Below are 18,690 nucleotides of genomic sequence, written 5' to 3'. Positions count from 1 at the left end.
TGAAGTGAACCTTTGCCTCCCCTCAGGAATGTTACAGCACACCTTATCAGATCCTACATGTGACCTCAACTATTGGCCTTCAAAATACATACAAACCCAAGTTTGACAGACACTCAGGAGCTCAGGCTATGGCAGGGCTGTACTCTGTTAGCCAACTGTCCAAAGGTAGAGAGCTTACACTGTGACAGGGCTACGCTGTCAGCCGCCTCTCCAAAGACTGAGAGCTCAGGGACAGCAGGCCCACACTTCATTAGCCTCTGACCAAACCTCGGAAGGCTCACCAGCCAACACCAGTGCCACCCTCTTGGGGATCTAATGTATTGTCAGGGATCTCTACCGCGTTGGTCAAGCCATCTCTCCTGAGAACCTCTTGTATAAAGGTACACCTCAAACTTTAATTAGACTTTACTTTCCATGCCAGCTTCCATCCTAATTGACCAAATGTTTAAAATTCCATCAAATGTTTTCCATGTTTAAACAGCGCAGAGGAAAGGCACCCCTATTTCTTCTGCATATGTGGAACTCACTCACTATGTGGTTAATGTATTTACTGTGAGATTTGTTCTCATTATTACTCCCCTCTTTAATCATTATGAACCAAAGGAAAAGAAAAAAAGGTCTCTTTGTATAGCTGTAAACCATGTGTTTTGTGAAATCGTATTTTGATCATCTCCTTATTTCAGCCATATGAATGCACTGCCCACCTCAGCAGCGTTTCTGACCCTAAATGTCTCCGCCTCCCTGCCCTGTCCCCTCCCCAGGCCCTTCCCCTGCCTCCCTCCCTGCTGTGCCCCACCAAACTTAGGGCGATAACTGTCTTTGGGGAGCCCAAGACAGCACTGGCTTACACCTGTTGTTGTAGCATAATCATCGATAGCACCCCCTCCCCCAGTCTCAAAAGGGTTCTAGTTTGAACAGGAAATTAATGGTGAAATTGAATGGTCACTGCCTCCCAGGACTATTTCTCATGATGTTCATCTTTACTTACTACGGGCAGGCAGATCTAGAAAATGGAGTCTTAGGTAATAAGGCCTAATTCAGATTGCACACATTTTCCTTCTTTCTCTTCAAATTTCATCCATCATTTTTTTCTCAGAAGAAATTTATCTTAGCTGACAAAGATACCAAAATGTATCCTGTGAGAACGATAAGCTTGCGATAGGTATACCACAAGTCCGGCTGTAGGTTTTCTATTAGTCAACTGAAAAAAAAGATATTTAAGTAGTTGTACAGAAGAAAAAAATAAATTATCCAGGAGAAATGCAACCGTTTCTGACTCCTAAGACCGTTTTCAGATGGGCCATCAAAGAGGACACTCTATGAGGTCATTAAGGGCGTCCTGGACAGCACTGCTGAGCAGGCAGCAAGATTTGGGGCTGGTGTCCACGTGCACACTGGGACCTCCCTGGGTCCAGCACCGGCCAGGCTTGTTTAAGAGGCAGCACTGAACCCTGTGGGAAGCAGAGAGCACACGAACGCCTCTCACCCCCAGGCCTCGCTCCGCCATTTCCTTCTCTTCCCTTGGGATTTCTCTCCCTCCATTCCTCCCTGTCTAGGCTTTCAATTTCCTAAAAGCACCTTCAGACATGAAAGTAGTTTAAAGATGCTCTTACACACATTACAGCTAAAGTAATTGCCAACTCCAATATATGGTGAGTCTGAGGATCTTTCCATTTTCTTCTTCAAATTGCATTTCTGGACAAGAATTATGTTTGGCCTTGACATTTTGTTATTAGGTAAGTCAGAGGTTAGTTAGGAGAACATTTGAAGGAATTTTAAATTACCAATAAAAATCAACGATTTCAAATAATGGGAGAAAATATTTGGAAAAAACGAAGTTGAAATGTACCCAAGAACTGTCAGCATCAGCATCCAAGGACCAGCCAACTGAAGCCTCTGAGGGTCCTGAGCATTTGGCCAGTTTTTTGCCTCAATGAACCTTTAAACCAAAGGTTTCGATCAAGCAGTTCTTGGGCTCAGTCTGGTACAAGGATGTTTTATTTGGCCAGCAGATTGTTTGCTTAATTGTCAATATTTAAAAATCAGAAGCTTTTACATTAACAACACAAATTTCTGGCTCCTTTTGAAAAGAAAAAAATAGATCTGACAGCACTGAGTCCATATTCATGCAAAAACAAACAAAAAATCATCAGAAACATCACTCAAGAACCAGGGCATAAATGGGTTTTCAATCCATCACCTTCCTTCCATGTCTTTAACAATTCATTTTTAAATCTTCAAAAACTTGTATCACTTGTATCACTTCCTGGAGGCACTTAACTGAAATTAAACTGCTACAGGCTGTATCCTGAGTTTCTGAATCACAGATGGCCTCTTCTTGTACCTGTTACAATATGTTACATTCAAGCTAATGAGACATTCTCCTGTTTTATAATTTAAATAAAAAACAACTACCCACTCCGTCCAATCTTTAGTGTGATACAGTGTGTGGGGACTGGGGCTCTTCTGATCTAGTCTGCAGGTGTCTGGCAGGCACCTGCACTCACGGCTAATGACATGCCCCCAGGCGCTCCATTTCATCCGTGAATCTCTCCCAATCTGGCTGGCAACGACGGTCAGACAGTTCCTCCTCCCTGTCCATTTTGGTCTCCTCTGCACCAAAAGGGCCTCAAGGACTCTAAGACTCCTTCTATGCAATGTGTATTGCTTGATCATCTGTATGATGCCTTTCACCTTGGACAGCAGCTACAAGGATGCGAGACAGGAAAGAGGTAGCAGAAGAAATGGGGGTGCCTCTCCTCTGCTCTGGCTATTTCTTCTAAATAATATGATTCATCTTTATGTCCTTACCTTGCTTAGACACTATCTTCCAGGCTCTCTGAAAGCTGAATATCAATGAACTGCAATTACATTATGAACAATGAAACTCTTGTTCACTGTCAGCCCAAGTAGAGTGCTGGGATCATGTGCCTTCTTTATAATTCCAAGTTCGAGATCCTTGGGCCGGTGGAGCTAGGATGGCCCTGGTATTAAAGGAAAGGGTTTCTGGGAAGATACCGGGCTTGATTTTATTAAGGAAGGCAGTATATTATTTTAACAGGGCCAAGGGGATCAAGCGGAAGCAGAGAAGTAGCCAAATGCACTGGCACCTCACGCCACACTGACTGATAGTAATGAGGTCCTGTGAGCATCTCCACGACTTTTCATTTCTGAAAGTCCACCAGGACTGGCAGAGGCAAGGACACAGCAAACATCCAGCTAATCATTCCATGCCCAGCAATTCTGGTTCCTAAATAAGCTACCTCTTTTACAAATCGTGATAGAAAACTCCCCAAACACAGACAGCTGGGTTCATGGATCAAAACGTTCCTGTGGGCAGCTCGTTGATGTTGGGGATCAATTCTGGCACTCTCAAATAGAAGATCTCGGGGTGCTCTAGGATCAACAGTCAATGGCTCATTTAAAGAAGTTGCCCAATGCAAGAGTAGGGGGATAGATGTTTAATTCAAACCCAAGCTCAGTTAAAAGCCTGATATTTCTGCAATAAGCAATTCTGCTGCTAACCTGGAGGCAGAGGGGCTGGGGACTGAATATAGATTTTACTTAGTCACCTGCAGAAGAAATGCAGTCATGCAACTAAAATGTGTGCGCAAGATGGCCATGGAGCCATACTGACATTCCCCTCATGCGGAGTTGGTCACACTTAACTCAGTCCCTTTCATACTCTGTCACGGGTCCCTCTTGTACACATGCCACTGTGATTCAACTATGCTGTCTTGCTTTTCCCCCCAGGAAGATGCTTACAGATAAGTCTATTTTGCTGCCTAGATTGCAAATGAGGTTCTTTCAATGAGATGTTAATTTGGCTAAAGAAACAGGTTGCAATAATGCAAAACCAGACAGTCCTCCTGGGCCCATCTCCTTTGCTGTGCCTCCATTATAGCACTTCCAGGACCCACCCCCCCCAGCGGTCGGGGGAGGCGGTGCCACCAGCCAGCTTGCCAGCTCCTGGAAGCCAGAGTCCCGTTCCTCTCTCCTGCACAGCCAGGCCCTCAGCAAATGCTCAGGCCCTGCTGAGCGAGTTTTCCATCTGGGCACAGCACTTGGTCCATCCTAAGTGTGCTTCTTAAAAGCTACAGCCACACAGCAAATCTGACCACCCTTCCAATAGACCTTTCAGAGGAAAGAAAGGAGCATGACTCTCACCTCCTAGCATTTTGAAGGCAAAATATTAAACTGAGGGTGAGGTGGGCCACTCAGCAAAGCGTACGGTTTCTACAGCCAAACACCTTCATGGCTCATCCACGGCTATCTCTAAACAACAGTACCGACGTGGTATCGGCATCTTAGTCATTTGTGTCTTTATTAAATGTTACCTGCCCTATCTCCCTCACATCATAGCCTCCTTGAAAGCAGGAATCACGATTTCTACTTCATAATTCCTCAGAGCACCTGATCCTGTGGCTCACACACACAATGAGTGAAATTACAGCATTTCCCACGGTTGTTTTTGCAAAGAAAAGCTGAATGTGAAAGTGATCCCTGTGAGAAGATCACGATGGCACTCACTCCCATGGACCACTGAAGAAGTATCCCCCGACTAAACATCTGTCCTCTGTTCATTCCACATCCACTGCGCGCCTGGCGCTCGGCCGGCACAGCACGAACAGGGCGCACGTCGGACCTGCTCCCAGCCCTCCCACTCCCTCGCGTCCCTGCTCATCCTCTCGGGGGACACCTGTGTCAGGAAAACGTGGTGGATCTTTTCTATTGATTCGGTAGCGCCAAGGTGCTCGTGATGTGCACGCAGACGAAAGAACAGAAATGAGTGGTGTTTTCAGGGACGAGAAGCCCCTCACATGCTCAACCCAGGCCTCGTCTCTCAGCCTCAACACTCAGATCTTCGGCTGCCTCCCCCCAGCAACCCCAGTCTCCAGATGGCATCGGGTGCTCCCAGCTTAGCTCGGGGACAGGACACTGTCACATCAACAGTGACACAATCCCACCTGGGCTCTTCTGTATACACCTTCTTCCTTCTAAAATATATTTTCCTGTCAACATCATTCAAAAATAATAACCTCATAGTAGACCTCTCACCTTTATCTACCACAGGGCAGGTACACACCTCCCCTTTTATGTGTCATTTCTGTAGGGGCTACAGCTCTGCCTCCAGCTCACACGGGCTATGCAAAAGCAGTTAGCCCAGACTTCTAACTCCCAGGGAGTGAAGGAATCACTATTTTTAAAAAAGTGACAAGCTCTTCTCTCTTTTACTCAGATTTAACCTAATAGAAACTGACAGGCTCAATCTTGGTTAATTCTGTAAAAAAAACCACAAGTACAAGGGCCAAGAAATTCATCTTCAAGTGTCAGAGTGAGGAAGAGAATCTAATACCTTTTGTCCTGCAAGTCCTAGGTTTATGTATCCTGAAGTGGTGGTGGTGGCTGGTTCTCCTACAAAGCAGGGCTTGGTGCCTACTGAGCAATGGCCCTGAATCTGTGTCAGCCATAAAGGCTTCCAGACGTGACGGTTACATCAGCATCCTGACAGGAGCCGATCTGGCGAGGGACGGAAAGTGCTGGCTGGCTGGATGTTAGAGCTGCCTCCCTCCCACCAGCTGATTTCAGACTGAGGAGCCTGAAGACAAAGTGACACTATGAGTTCACATAACACTCCTTAGCTCTGAACCCGGCAACACAGATTATGTTTTTTAAAAACTAATTGATTAAAAATGACATTTACAGATGAAATGCTGTGATGCCTGGGATTTGTTTCAAAATCATCAGAGGAAGAGGAAAAAGTAGGTAGGAGTAGGCATAAAACAAAGATTGGCTAAAGGTCGATAGTTATTGAAGCTCTATGAATATTATAATATTGAAGCCCAGAAATATTATATGATTCTGTCTACTGTTGTATACATTGAAAGTTTTCCAGAGCAAAGAGTTAAAAGATAATAAAAATATCAGGAGACTAGCAATGTTTAACAAAGGAAGACTGAGTTAGGTATAGGGAAGGTCAGGATATACTGCTAAGTGAGCCAAAAAAGGATACACAAGGGCATATAGAGCATGAGTTCATTTACACACACACACATTGATGAACTGGTAGAAAATTTCTGGAAAAATAATCATCCCTGTATGCTATTTCAATTTTTAATGAAAATGTATTACTTTTTCATAAGACTTTCATATAATAATTTTTTAAGCCAAAGAGGGCGACAAGGGGAAAGGACATACATAGTAGGGCTTGAAAATGAGATAAACACTTCCACGGGCCAGAAACAGCAGGGAAACCACATTGGTGATGCGGGCTGGAGCCATGGCCTGGAGTCTGGCAGGGAGCAGAGTGGCCAGAAGTTCACCCTCTGTGCAGGGTCACAGGGACCAAAATACCCCATGCACGGGGAAAGCAGAAGCCAGGCTCGCGGGGTGAAGCCAGGGAATGGGTGCCTACCGCAGACGCAGTCCCTCTCTGTCTCTCCCTGTACCGCAGCCTTCTGTATGCACACCTGGCCCCCACCTTTGAGCTCTTGGTTTCCAATATTCTCTTGGGATATTAGAGTGTTCTTCCATTACTGTGGGCTAGTTATTTTCTTCTTGTAATGCTGTCAGTTTCTGTTTTGCAAAAACCTTATATAGTTTAAGGTATATAGAAAAGTATAAGAACTGGCCTGTATAGATAACTAAATTCACGATGGTCATTCCCTCAGGGGCAGGAGGGAAGGAAGGGAACACAGCACCTGCATCCAGCTGGCTGCAAGGAAGCGAGGAAACAAAGTGCCTGGCCTTTTTGCCTTCCATAATGGGCTTGTCATGGCAGGGAATTCTTCAAACATAGCAAAGGGTTTAGATGCTGAGAAGGCAAAAGATGAGCACTAATTTATATAAAGGCTTTGAGCAAGAAAGTAACCATCATATTTATGTATGTGTGTGTGTCTGTGTGTATACATATGCTAATAAGTAGCCCCAATATTACATATAAGGAAACTGAGGCCTGAGGCTCAGAAGTTAAGTGACATCCCTAAGTTCCTGGAACTAATCGGTGGCCAAGCTGGAACTCTGGATAACATTGTCACTACTGAGTGTTGCTCTGTGCCAGGCACTATAAATACATTGTCTAATATAATCCCCCTGTCCTGTTATAATCTCCATTTCTCAGCTAAATAGACCAAAGCTCAGAGAAGTCAAGAGACTTGCCCAAGATCCCACAGCAACTGAGTTGCAGGGGCAGGTGTCAGTCCATATCCTTCTCCTCCCTCTGTGCTAGTCCTCACTCTCTCCCCAACACTCGCCCCAGCCCAAGAGTAGCATGATGCAGCCTGCAGAGAAGCTGGATGGACATTTTCACTCCAAACATCTGGAAGGAGGCTAGGCTGGCATAGCACTGTCAATTAAAAAACCATGTGACCTAAAAAGGTGAAAGAGTGTATACTATTAAAATACTTAACACAAAAGCACATTCCTGCCTGCTGGCATGTTAGCAGCAGCTGACAGGATTAGCCTGCTGCTTCCACCTCATGGTGGGTCTGGGCTCACACCGGGCAGGCAGCGGCCTGTGGAGCCCGAGAGAATGAAACCGGAAGCCCACTGCCCCTGCCAGCAAGCTTCTATTATTCAGAGGCTCCTCAGGCAGCCGGACCCAGGACAAAGTGACCATAACTAAGGGCTGCAACCCTGCCTCCTCCCCGCCCCACACCCCACACACAGATTTTCCCTCTCTCTCTCTCTCATCACTCCAGGATCAGCAGGAGCCCTGTGGCCTGAAGCCAAGCTATTGCCAGGCCTCCTGGCCCCAGGGGCGTCCCCAAATGACCCAGGCCACCCCGTATTCTTTGTTCCCATTCACTCAGGATCTTGTACGAAAACTGGATCATTCACTTCTGCTAAAAAGGGAAGTTTTTAAATCTTGGATAGATGTGCGTGGACTGCCAGATTTGGGAAAAAACAAACAGGATACCCTGTTAAATTTCAATTTCAGATAAACAACAAATAATTGTTTAGTGTATGTCCCATGCCATATTTGGGACATACTTATTATATAAAGCCCTACCCTAATATCCTGCAAAACCTGTGTCATTTTCCAGAAAACACAGTCAGTTCGGCCTACGTTTGGGAAAAAAAAATTTGTTAAGACAACTATTTGTCAAATGGACAGTGGGAAATACTTCTCCCCCGCCCTCCTCCCAGTTCCGAACATTCGTGGCACACAATAAAGGGGAAGCGGCCATAAAAATGACTTAAAATGTGCCCTTTTCAAGTATGGTAACCGTGGGACAAGTGACTATAAAAATGACACAGCTGGGGAGATCCAGATCTATTCCTGCTTAGTGAATTTCCACATCAGAATGTGTTCACTTAACCAGTCAAGTTTTGGTTTCGTGCTTTTTTGTTTTGTTTTTAAATTTTCCTTTCTTTTCATAGATGCCAGCAGATTCCACTTACAGTAAAACCCTTGTCCACCTTACTTAACTGTTTAAGGAGACAACTTGGTTGTTGGAGCCCGCTGCCGGTTCCGCAGGGAGTCCTGGGGAGTGACAAGTGGCCACTTCTGTAGGGAGCAGGCAGATGGCCGGGCTGCAAATCCCCCATAAACTGTGATGCCCACGCCCAGGGAGACAGGGCTGAGACTGCCTGCTCCAGAGAAGGGCCAGCTCTGTCTGTCCTTGCTTGGATACCCTCTCTTCACTCCCCTTCCATTCCCACCCTTTCCTTCTCTCGGTCTCCCTCCTGCTCCCCCCACTGCCCCTGCCAGCACCCAACTGAACTTGATTGTGCAGGTCTCTGCAGTCTCCAGTGTTCTCATGGAGGTAGGTAAAAACCACGCTCAACTCCTTGTCTGCCAGCCAGCACCAAACCATTCTCAGCCCCAGCACGAGACTGCAAATATTAAAAGGCAATTCCCCGGAGCCAGCAGGGCACACAGCAGGCAGGGCAGTCATTTGCAGACTTAATTATTAGAGGTATTCAGAAACATTTTAGTGCAGGGGGTGAAGGGAGGCAGCATGCGAAGGAGTATAGGTTTCTGCTGACGTCTGAGCGCCCAAGCCCTGCAGACAGCACTGTGCAGAGTCTACCCGCAGCAGAGGTCTCGCTGTTCTCATGGTACAGAACGAAAATTGAAGATTCTGAAAGTGAGAAAAACTCAATTTCATTTCAAATCTAAAGTCTTTGAGATTTCTTCTGGGAGGCCCAGACAATTAAATTGATTTAAGTTGTACTATTTCTAACATCCTAGATCCACAGAAAATATAAATTCTAGCCAATGCTGTTTAAATGAAAGGTGATGAATTTTCCAGGTTTCTACTTATATTACATGAGAAGATTCCAAACCAGGACTTGAAGGCATCACAGTCCTAACTGCATTTAATCATTGGCCCAGTCTAAATACCGCAGGGGCACCAGGCCTCCCAGAACCCTACACAGCTCACCAGCAGAGAAGCAGCTTCCCAAGGGAGGGAAGACAATGGTGGTCAGAGGAGCTGTGACTCCGCCATGCCAGAGCCAGGGAGGAAGGGCTTGGAGCTCACCTGTTCCCCTTCTCAGATGGGGAAACCAAGGCTGCAAGCACGGTGGCAGAGCTGGGACTAGTACCTAGGACTTGGGGCTCTCTGATGCTCATTCTATCAGTTCCCTTTGTCAGATCAAGAACACGATATCCCTGGCATGAAGGTGAGGGAATGAGGCAGGGGAGTCCGCTGTAGTTAAGATGGTGGGTGTTTGCCCAAACCCTCTCCCCTCAACCCCCCAGCGCAGAGGAAGAGGCCTACCTAGAGCCTCTGGGCAACTAGTGAGAAGCTTATGTGAGGGAGAACAAGGAGTTATCAGCTCATTCAGAGACCTTGCAGGAATTTCCTGTTATGTAATCCGGGTCTTGCAAATAGCCACAACCAAGCTGAGGCTCTCTTCTTCCCTTCCCTCTTAGGGGAAATACATGCTCTTGAGTCACTAGTCGCCTGTACCCTGCAGCTCTCCAATGACTGGGCCCTACTCCAGGAATGTCGCAGGGAGCCAGCCTCAGGGTCTGCGCTGAGAACAAAGGGTGGGCGTGCCCGAGGGCATGGAAACACCAGCTCTTTTATGGGCAGCTCTGGCTATGGGTGAGCTATTGCTCTATCCAATGGATGAAGAGTCAGCAACATGGAACTTTCTGGACCTAGGGTCATGGGCCTAGTTTTTTAACAAAACCTGCTTCTGCTATTTATTTCCTTCTTGTTGTTTTTTTTTTAAGTTGCAAGACATTTTATGCACAAAAGAGTGCATGCAAACACGTGCACAACCACCAGGTGGATAAATAAAGCCTTGCAGCTCTCCAAAGGCAATCCCCCCACGTCCCCCAGCTCCACCATGCTGGCTTTGAGGAGCATCATCACTTTGGTTTGGTTTTCCTCATGATTCTTAGACCTGTGTATGCAGCCCTAAAGATTAGAGTTTGCCTATCATTGCATGTAGCTACTGGTTGCTCATTTTTGTTGCTCTATAGTATTCAATTGAATCAGTACGTTTTATTTATCCGTTCTGCTGAATAGCACATTTAAGTTGTTTTCAGTTTTTGGCTACTACGAACAATGCTGCAGTGAATATTCTGGAACATGTCTCCTGGCTCTCAGGTGCTGGAACTTCTCTATGATACACACCTGACAACAAAACGCGGCACCAGGCAGAATGTGCTGGTTCTCCCTGACTGGGTGATGCCACCCTTCGTTCCAAAGTTGTGCTGCCTTTCCCTGCCTAGAAAACCACCAGCCCACCCACTGTGCTTACGTAGAATAGCGGTCACCGGTGACTCAGAGGCCAAGAAAGCCCAGTTGACCACTAGAATGGAAGTTAAATCCTGACACCTCCTCTAAAAACAAAACCCAAGATTTTAAAATTCTGAGCTTCACTAGAACTAACAACCAAAACAACTGAGCTTTCCAGAAGAAAAATGTCACCAACTCCCCTAAGATAATGAGGTAGCATCTACAGCCTGAGAGCAGACCCACCTGCCAACATTATTCACTGTAAGCATTACGTACGCACATGTCCCCAAGATATGAAATACAGAGAGGTTGCACACTGATAAATCCCAACGTGCCGTGGGTGGCAGAAGGCGGGGAGGGGCGTGGAGGCGCCCCCCCCAGCCACAACGTACCTGTACACTGGCTGCATCTCTCGGGCTATGCCGATGACGGCGCCTGGCAGGAAATTGTCAAACTCCTCAAACAACTCCCGGATGTTGGTCTTATACTTTAGGTCTAGGTCCAGCTGAATGATCCGCAGGATCTCTGGAGGAAAGAAACAGACAATGATAAGACACAGAACCACGCCCAGGGAGACTAAGCCATTGACAGAAAATGAAGTGGTGGATGGTACAGAAAAGGGCACTGGATTATTACTGTTGTCACTAAGTGATGCAAAGTCACCTCTGGAAACAAAGGCCTTTCACCCACCAGCAGCCCCCTCTGCTCTAGAAATCCTCACGAACAACTGCCCATATCGCTCCCTCCAAGTGCACACACCCATTTTGTTTAAAACCAGGCGACCATGTGCTCCAGGGCATGCCTATTGTCCCGATCTGACTGTTAATAGCGCACCCTTTCACTCTCAGAAGCATCTGATTTGGATGATACATGATGTGGACAGCCCACGTACAACTAAAGGCACCCAGGTGTTTCCTCTTTGGAGCACAGGTGGCAAGTGACCCGCGGAAGAGAGCGGTAAACACGTTATGGTCTTGGGCCCTTGTCAGGACATTCTACAGCCCCAGATATGTGTCAAGTTAAGATACTGGCCCAGAAAGAAACAGCTGAAGGAACCCAGGTACCTAAAAAAGATAAAATGAGCCTAATTATTCAGTCTCACAATTACCCGGCACTGTTTGCTTCCATCGCCTCCAGATGACCTGGGGGTGGGAAGAGGAGGAGGGAGGCGTGGTGAAGTTCATTCCCTCACCTTGCACCCAACCAAGGCTGACGGAGATCCTGCTGAGTCAGCGCCCGGAGGGGCCAGGCCCCAGGCCTACCGACCCTGCCCTCAAAGAGAGACACACAGCGCAGCCACTAAAAGCTAGTGCAGACCCATGAAATGGAAGAGGGACCGTGTGAGCACCTCACGGGGCGCATGAGCTAAACAATGAGGGAGAGAGAGCAAGAACTTGGGACCCAGGAGAAGACTTGGCCTGGGAAAGCTATCGTACGTCTCTGAACCTCCGTTGTTTCGTTTGCTAAAATGAGCACGATGTCACGTGCCCTGTGAGGCTGTGACGCTGAGAAGAGGAAAGAGTGTGGGAAACACCTTCCAGGCCGGAGGCTCCAGGCATCCAGACCTTGGGGAACAGACACTTGCTATGGCTCGACGCAGTAAGGGTCTGGGCTGGGCGCTGAAGCCCGCAGTCCAGAGAAGGGAAGGACACCCACACCCACCCCAGGACACCGGGACTCGCCCTTTCATCTTCTCACCTGCCAGCACAGGGCGCACGGCGCTCCGAGGACAGGCTGCTCGCGGAAGCCCTCTGAGGACAGGGACCCCGTCTTGCACTTCTTGGCCCCCATCCCCTCCTCATGCAGGGTCTGGCATTCAGTAAACACTCAGGAATGTTTGTGAAATTCAACAGCCATTCTCTAAATTAGTTTATGAAGAAATCACAGCTTACGATTCAAGAAAAACTGATTCATTTGTTCCTTGTTCTATTTTTCTTTGTGACGCAGAAACAAAACATTCTACATGACTTTTCTGGGAAAAAAAAAAAATCAGAGCAGATGAGAATGCAGCTGCTGAGGCCAGAGGAAGGCGAGCGGGCACCAGAGCCAGTGTCTCTGGCCCCCGTGGGCAGAGGGCACAGGGGAGTGGGTCTGTCCCGGCTAGCGCGGCCCCTGCCGCCTGCCTGGCTTCACGCCACCCACCCCACACAAGAGGAGTAAAACAACAGCTTTCCTTCCTGCAACTAAAAACAATAACAATACCAAAGACCCAGAAATCAGGAAAGTTGATAACCTGGGAGTCCGGATGTCGGGAAGCCCTTGCGGTGACTCTGCCGGTCTCTGGAAAGCCGCCCTAGACTGCGCGGTCGGGAACAGCGACAGACCACGGGGCAGGGCCTCGGCGCCTGCTGCTCTCAGAGGCAGCCCTGGGGATCAGTGGGAAAGAACCCAGTGGAGGCCTTAGGCAAGGACACTGTGTACCAGGAAAGAACGTCCAGGAATGAAACTGGCAGCCACTAAGAAGTCATGATGAGCCATCCAGGGTCGGCCACCTGGGGCTGGGGACTCCCCACAGCACACGCCCTGGCCATTTCTCTCTTTTGGTCCATCTCCTGCACCCCACCCGCCCACATCTAGGGTCTAGGCAGCTCTTACGCAAGGTAAGGCACAGCCCTAATGAGACAGGCAGGCACCACCCTCCCGGGTTGTGCTGATAGGGAGGGTAGGGGACGGGGTGTGCAGCCAGGAGGTGGGGCAGCCTCAAGGATGTGTGGCGGCAGTGTTGTGGCGTTGACAGGGCTGTGAAAGAATGAGATCTCATCTTTGTGGCCCCACGGGGTACTTCCCGTCACATCAACAATGGCCACAGGGAGGCACCCTTTTCTTGAGTGGTTTTTAAGTGTCCAGCATTGAACGGCAATAGTTTATTTCTCTGCCCAGTGTGTTGTGTAATTTCCATCTTTGGATAAAGAAACAGAGGCCTAGAAAGGTTAAAAACCATAGCCCAAGACCATACAACAATGAAACGTTGGCGCTGGGATGTGAACCTTGGCCCACTTGACTTGAAAGCCCGGCGTGCCCAGGGTACTGGAAGTGTACCCTGACCCCGCTTCTGATCAGAGAGGAGCCCCAGGGAGGCAGATGTGGGCTTGGCTGCCACCCACGCCAGGGCCCCAGGAGCGGGGCCCCAGGAGCACACAGAGGTGCCAAACACCTTGAGAGACAAACGACTTCTGGAGCAGGGCAACAAGCTGGCCAAAAGCAGAATTTAAGGGAAGGAAATTTCAGGAATTTATGATAATTTCACTATAGTTAAAGATACTCCTGATGGTGGGAAAGGCCATTCATTTAGTCAGTCTGTCAGTTATATCCTTCATCAAAGCCACCGCCTGCTAGGTGTGCTCTCTGGTCTTTCAATGCCATCCAAGCCCTACTTACTCTGTAATGAGCAGCCTGAACACCTCCTTCCCTGGCCCGCCTAGACAGGCTCCGCACAAGTCGTGGCTTCCTATTCTGCACTCCCCACGTGGCCGCCTGAGTCTGCTCACTGCTACTTGTGTGTGTACCTGTCTCCACCGCCCTTCTAGAGAAAGCACTTCTCGAGAATAGGAACGAGCTGGAAGGGCACAGCTCAGGGACATGAGATGCCTCCAGATGAGACCCAGCTCCTTCATTTTGGCAGAACCTTAGTCTCGTCTTAATACTCCCTCAATAAATCTGAGCGCTTTCCCTGCCCTTTAGGGACTGGCTAAGAATGAACCCAGAAAGGTCATGCGTAGCCCTAAGACACAGGAATCTGAGATGCTTTAATATTATTTACAACTGCTCCTTCCTAAAGCTCCTTTCAGGAAAGGTTTGCTTATAGATGTTAACACATCCTTCAGGAGGGGCTTCACCAAACGAGGTTAACTGATGAGGGACTGCAACACAAAGTGACCCCTTCACACTGATGTGAACGACTGACCCAGCCATGCCCTTTCAGGCAGAGGTGGGAGGATACTCCCTTCAACTCAGGGAGGTCGACAGCCCCGCCCTGAGCAGCCTGCACCATCGTGTGGGCACCTGTCCGGTAGGTTATCCTTTTATATAATTATGAAATAAGATGCCAAGTTGTAAATATTACTGTTGAGGAGAAAGATGCTTACTAAGAATGCTGGAATTCATTAGGATGAGATTTTTTTAAAGGGATCTTTTCCTCTGGTCTGGTCCTTGATGTGGCTAGCCATCCCTCTCTGGGAACTGCATCGGGGGAACGGGGTGTCTACATAATGCTGAGAGGCGTTACGGATACATGGAAGTAACACCACAGCGATGGCCCCGATAAGATGCTAGTTGGTGACCAGCTGAAATGACAGCAGTAGAACCACTGAAATCTAAGGAATAAATGAGTGAGAGAATTGTCCCCAAAGCAAGGAAAAAATGAAATCTATAAAAGAATGTGTGAGAAAAAGAAGGACTAGACATCCACAAGACTCAAAAGAATGGCCAGTATCCAAGGCTGGCTGAATGTCCACCATGTCCAAGTCTTGAGAAAAGACAACAGAAAGATGGAGGATAGAATAATCCGGGATGGCAAATATGAAAAGAAAACCTGGTAATAACTGAGGGCAACCTACCCACTTTACAGATGGGGAAACTGAATGCCAAAGAAGAGGAGGGACTTGTCAGGGGTCACACTCAAGCTAAGTGGCAAAGCTGATCTCAGAACTCTCGTCTTCTAAATCCCTTGAGTTTATCATAATAGCCCTTACACCTCCCTGCTCCCAACATGGGCCATGAACACCTAGAGTTCACAAAACATTGTGTAATGGCCCAAAGGTTGTGCACGGGACTAACCAGGCACCCAACACAATTAGCTCATAGAGTACCTGCATACCATCCCAAGAAAATGTGAGCCTGAAGACCAGTAAGTAGTCAAAGAAAAGAAATGAGACCTCCATGAGCCACACACCTTACAGCCAGCTTTTAGGAAAGAACAGTGTTCTCCATATTCTCACATCAACATCAGGCATGGATATGAAAGAGCAAGCAGATCTTTACATTCTTCTAAGAACACACCTCGAGCTGTTTTAACCTCAAGGGGAGGCAGGAGCCAGACTTAACATTCAGGACCCAGAGCCACCATGGAGACACAAGCTCAATGCCTGGCGTGAGACCCACAGTGACCCGTGGTAAAATACTCACCATCCACTCCCCTATCAAACCTTCCCTGTTCTAGTTAGACCTGTTCGTTCCTGGAAAAGTGTTTGCTGTTGCATCCAATTAATTAAACCCTCCAACCAGCCATTCAAACTTATAAATCCTCTCATGTATTTGTTTACATCACAAAAACAAGAACTGAAGTATGAATGTTTGCTCATGTCATTTTCTCAGACGGAAGGAAGCTTTCTCGTGTTAGGAAAAGTCCTGCGTGGGCACCTGGTGTCGGAGGAACACACTTGTGCCAAGCATTCTCCTTGCATGAGCTCAACTGCCTGATGCTGGCCAAACTGGCCTGGTGGATAACAGAACCTAGAAGAGCTTCCAGAATTTCTACTTCATGGGTCGTAGTTGAAGCACTGGTTTTCAAAGGGGACAACAGTTTGGCAAGAGATCAGGTAGGATGATTTGAAGTATTTCAAGAAATGGAAGAACTGCTGCCTCCAGGGTATAGAAGGTGGTTCAGGGGTCCTGGCTGAAGCCCCTAACCACAGCACTGACGGATGTTTGACCACGAGAGAGGAGCCACTGAAGTACGTCAACCCAAAGTGGGGAAAGACACTAAGACTCCAGGTGGGCTTTCTGGCCTGAGACATATTTCTATTCGAACTTCAACTCCAGGGGGTAGAGTAAAAAATGTGGTACCACCTTCACAAAGGAACGTGTCTGCTCACCCTCGCCCTCTCATGCTCCCATTGCAGGCCAAAGAAATGGTGCCACTCGGCTCTAACAAGGTGGAAAATGAAGGACGAGATTGAAAGTGCTAACAGCTTTCAAGACCCCATTACCATTATCACCGCCACGGCCCTGGCAGCAGTGCTCAGGAGTTCCTGACTGTCGGGGGATTGTTTTCAGGCTGAGAACCCCCCCACCTCTACTGCCGGGGCTGCGGCCTGGCTGGCAGCCGATACCTCTGCACGACTGCACCAGAGAAGGCCACATTCACGACCTAGCACCAGCTGGGAGATTCCCAAATCAACAGTCCCCTGCAGAAACAGGCTTGGGACAACTCATCGGCTTCCAATTAAACCAGCCACAAGCATGTCATCTGACCAGGGGTGGAATTACAACCCAGAGTGAGTAATTAATGATACCCGAAAACAAACAGCAAAAGGAATTAAAAAAAAAAAATCCAGGGGAAAAAAAAGAGTATCCTTTCCTCTCCCCTCCCTTCTCCTATCCCCAGAAACAATTCCTGGCAGACACATCTTAACACACACAAAACAACACGCAACAAAATAAATCAAGGACAATGAAAAGAAAAGATATGCTTAGGTAAGCACGGAGCTACCATCCTGGGAAACAAAACAGGCTTTCAGAGAGGGCAGGTTAGCCATGCAAGGGCCTTCTCTTTCTGTTTTGAAACAGCTTCAGAGCTTCCCAGAGATAAATATTTATAAGACATCAGAGGGCTTTCACCGCGGAACATCAGCCCAAGCTTTCCACCAACCAGGAGAGGGTTTGGGGAGAAGGGGAAATTATGACAACGCTAAGCTATGTGACTCCAGCGTCATGAGGCTGAGGACCTGGAAGCAGCTGCCTGGAAAGGGAGGTAATTTTCTCATTGTCCACTTGGAAATATCGCAGCGATTTGCCACCTGCCTTATCATACTCTGGTGCTTTTTAATTGCGGTTCAGCAGCACCTCTGGCCTGCGGGAGTCAAAGGGCAAGTGAAAGGGGTGGCGATCTCCTCTAACGGTGAGAGGCTCATGACCCCAGAGAAGCTGTTTTGAGGCCCATGGGACAGGCAGTCCCCCTGTGCCACGCCTGCCACGCCAGCCGTACCAGACTGGCTTCTCCTGTTGGAGGGTCCGAGCATGTGACAGACAGCTGTGTTCCCGAGGGGATCCGTGGTTGGAACTGGCCGTGGTGCTTCTCACACCCAACAGAAACGTGGGTGGCTCCCCAGCTGGGCCTTCCCCTCTCTGTCAAAGTGCCCTTACACATTCCCTCTGAAGAGCAGGGCCCAGCTGCCGGGCAACGGGCTAACTACGGGAACAGGGGTTACAAATGAACAGCGCCCTAGGCCTTGGGCACAGATTCCTGGGGCTCCTCCAGCCTGATCAGACAAAAGTTCTAGGGGCAGGGAGAGGAAGTCAGTGTGCCAGGCCCAGGCCCATGCAGAGGGCTTCGTGTTTACTGACTCAGCTAATGAACCCCCATTACGCTTCCTCGAGGTGGGCATTAGCCTCTCCTATTTTCAGATGAGGAACCTGATGCCCAGGGAGTTTTGGCAATTTGTCTAAGACAACCGAGCAAGGAAGGGTCAGTGTTAAGAGCAATCGCAGATTAGTTCGCTCGATCCATCACACACAAGATTCTGAGAAAAGCCTTCAGAGACTTCTGAAGTCCCTTTTAAAATCCCATTATCTTTAAAAACAAGAAATGTTTCCACATCATGAAAACAGCAAACAGCTCCAGATCACCTCTGCGCAGTGACTGGGACTTCCACAGGCAGAGAAGGGGTCCCCACGTCCCATAACCACCACCCTCAAGACCCTCATCCCCAACGAGCATGAAGACTGTTGGGGTTCCCTTTCATTGAGCAGAGACTGACGGAGAAACTTCTGAAAGAAAGAGTTTTTGCCACAATAAGTCGAAAGGGAGTTTTTAATGACAATAACCAACATGTGTAAACACATTATACTCACTGAATCATCTACACGCTCTACAAGATTAGTAGTATTATTTCCATTTGATAAATGAGGAAATCAAGAAGTATAATAACCAAGATCACATGGCCAGTAGTGGCAGAGCTGATAATCCCACTCAAACGTGCTGGGCTGTAAAGGCCCGTGCTCGCTGGTCGCCACGCTGCCCTGCCTTCCGGGCCCCTGGACGGCCAGGACA

The 18,690-nt window shown here is 48.1% G+C and overlaps 1 protein-coding gene across 1 annotated transcript in view; it reads right to left on the bottom strand.

The window, feature by feature from the left end:
• The window catches only part of XXYLT1 (xyloside xylosyltransferase 1), a 163,781-nt gene that overhangs the window by 61,476 nt on the left and 83,615 nt on the right, over nt 1-18,690 (bottom strand). Inside the window, exon 3 of the mRNA XM_069472760.1 lies at nt 11,093-11,225. Coding sequence (XP_069328861.1) covers nt 11,093-11,225 — 133 coding nt within the window. The remainder of the gene's footprint in view (nt 1-11,092; nt 11,226-18,690) is intronic.

This window comes from Eulemur rufifrons, chromosome 7 (assembly GCF_041146395.1).
Source record: "Eulemur rufifrons isolate Redbay chromosome 7, OSU_ERuf_1, whole genome shotgun sequence".
In the NCBI taxonomy this organism is placed as follows: domain Eukaryota; kingdom Metazoa; phylum Chordata; class Mammalia; order Primates; family Lemuridae; genus Eulemur; species Eulemur rufifrons.
This window is presented reverse-complemented; position numbering and strand designations above follow the sequence as displayed.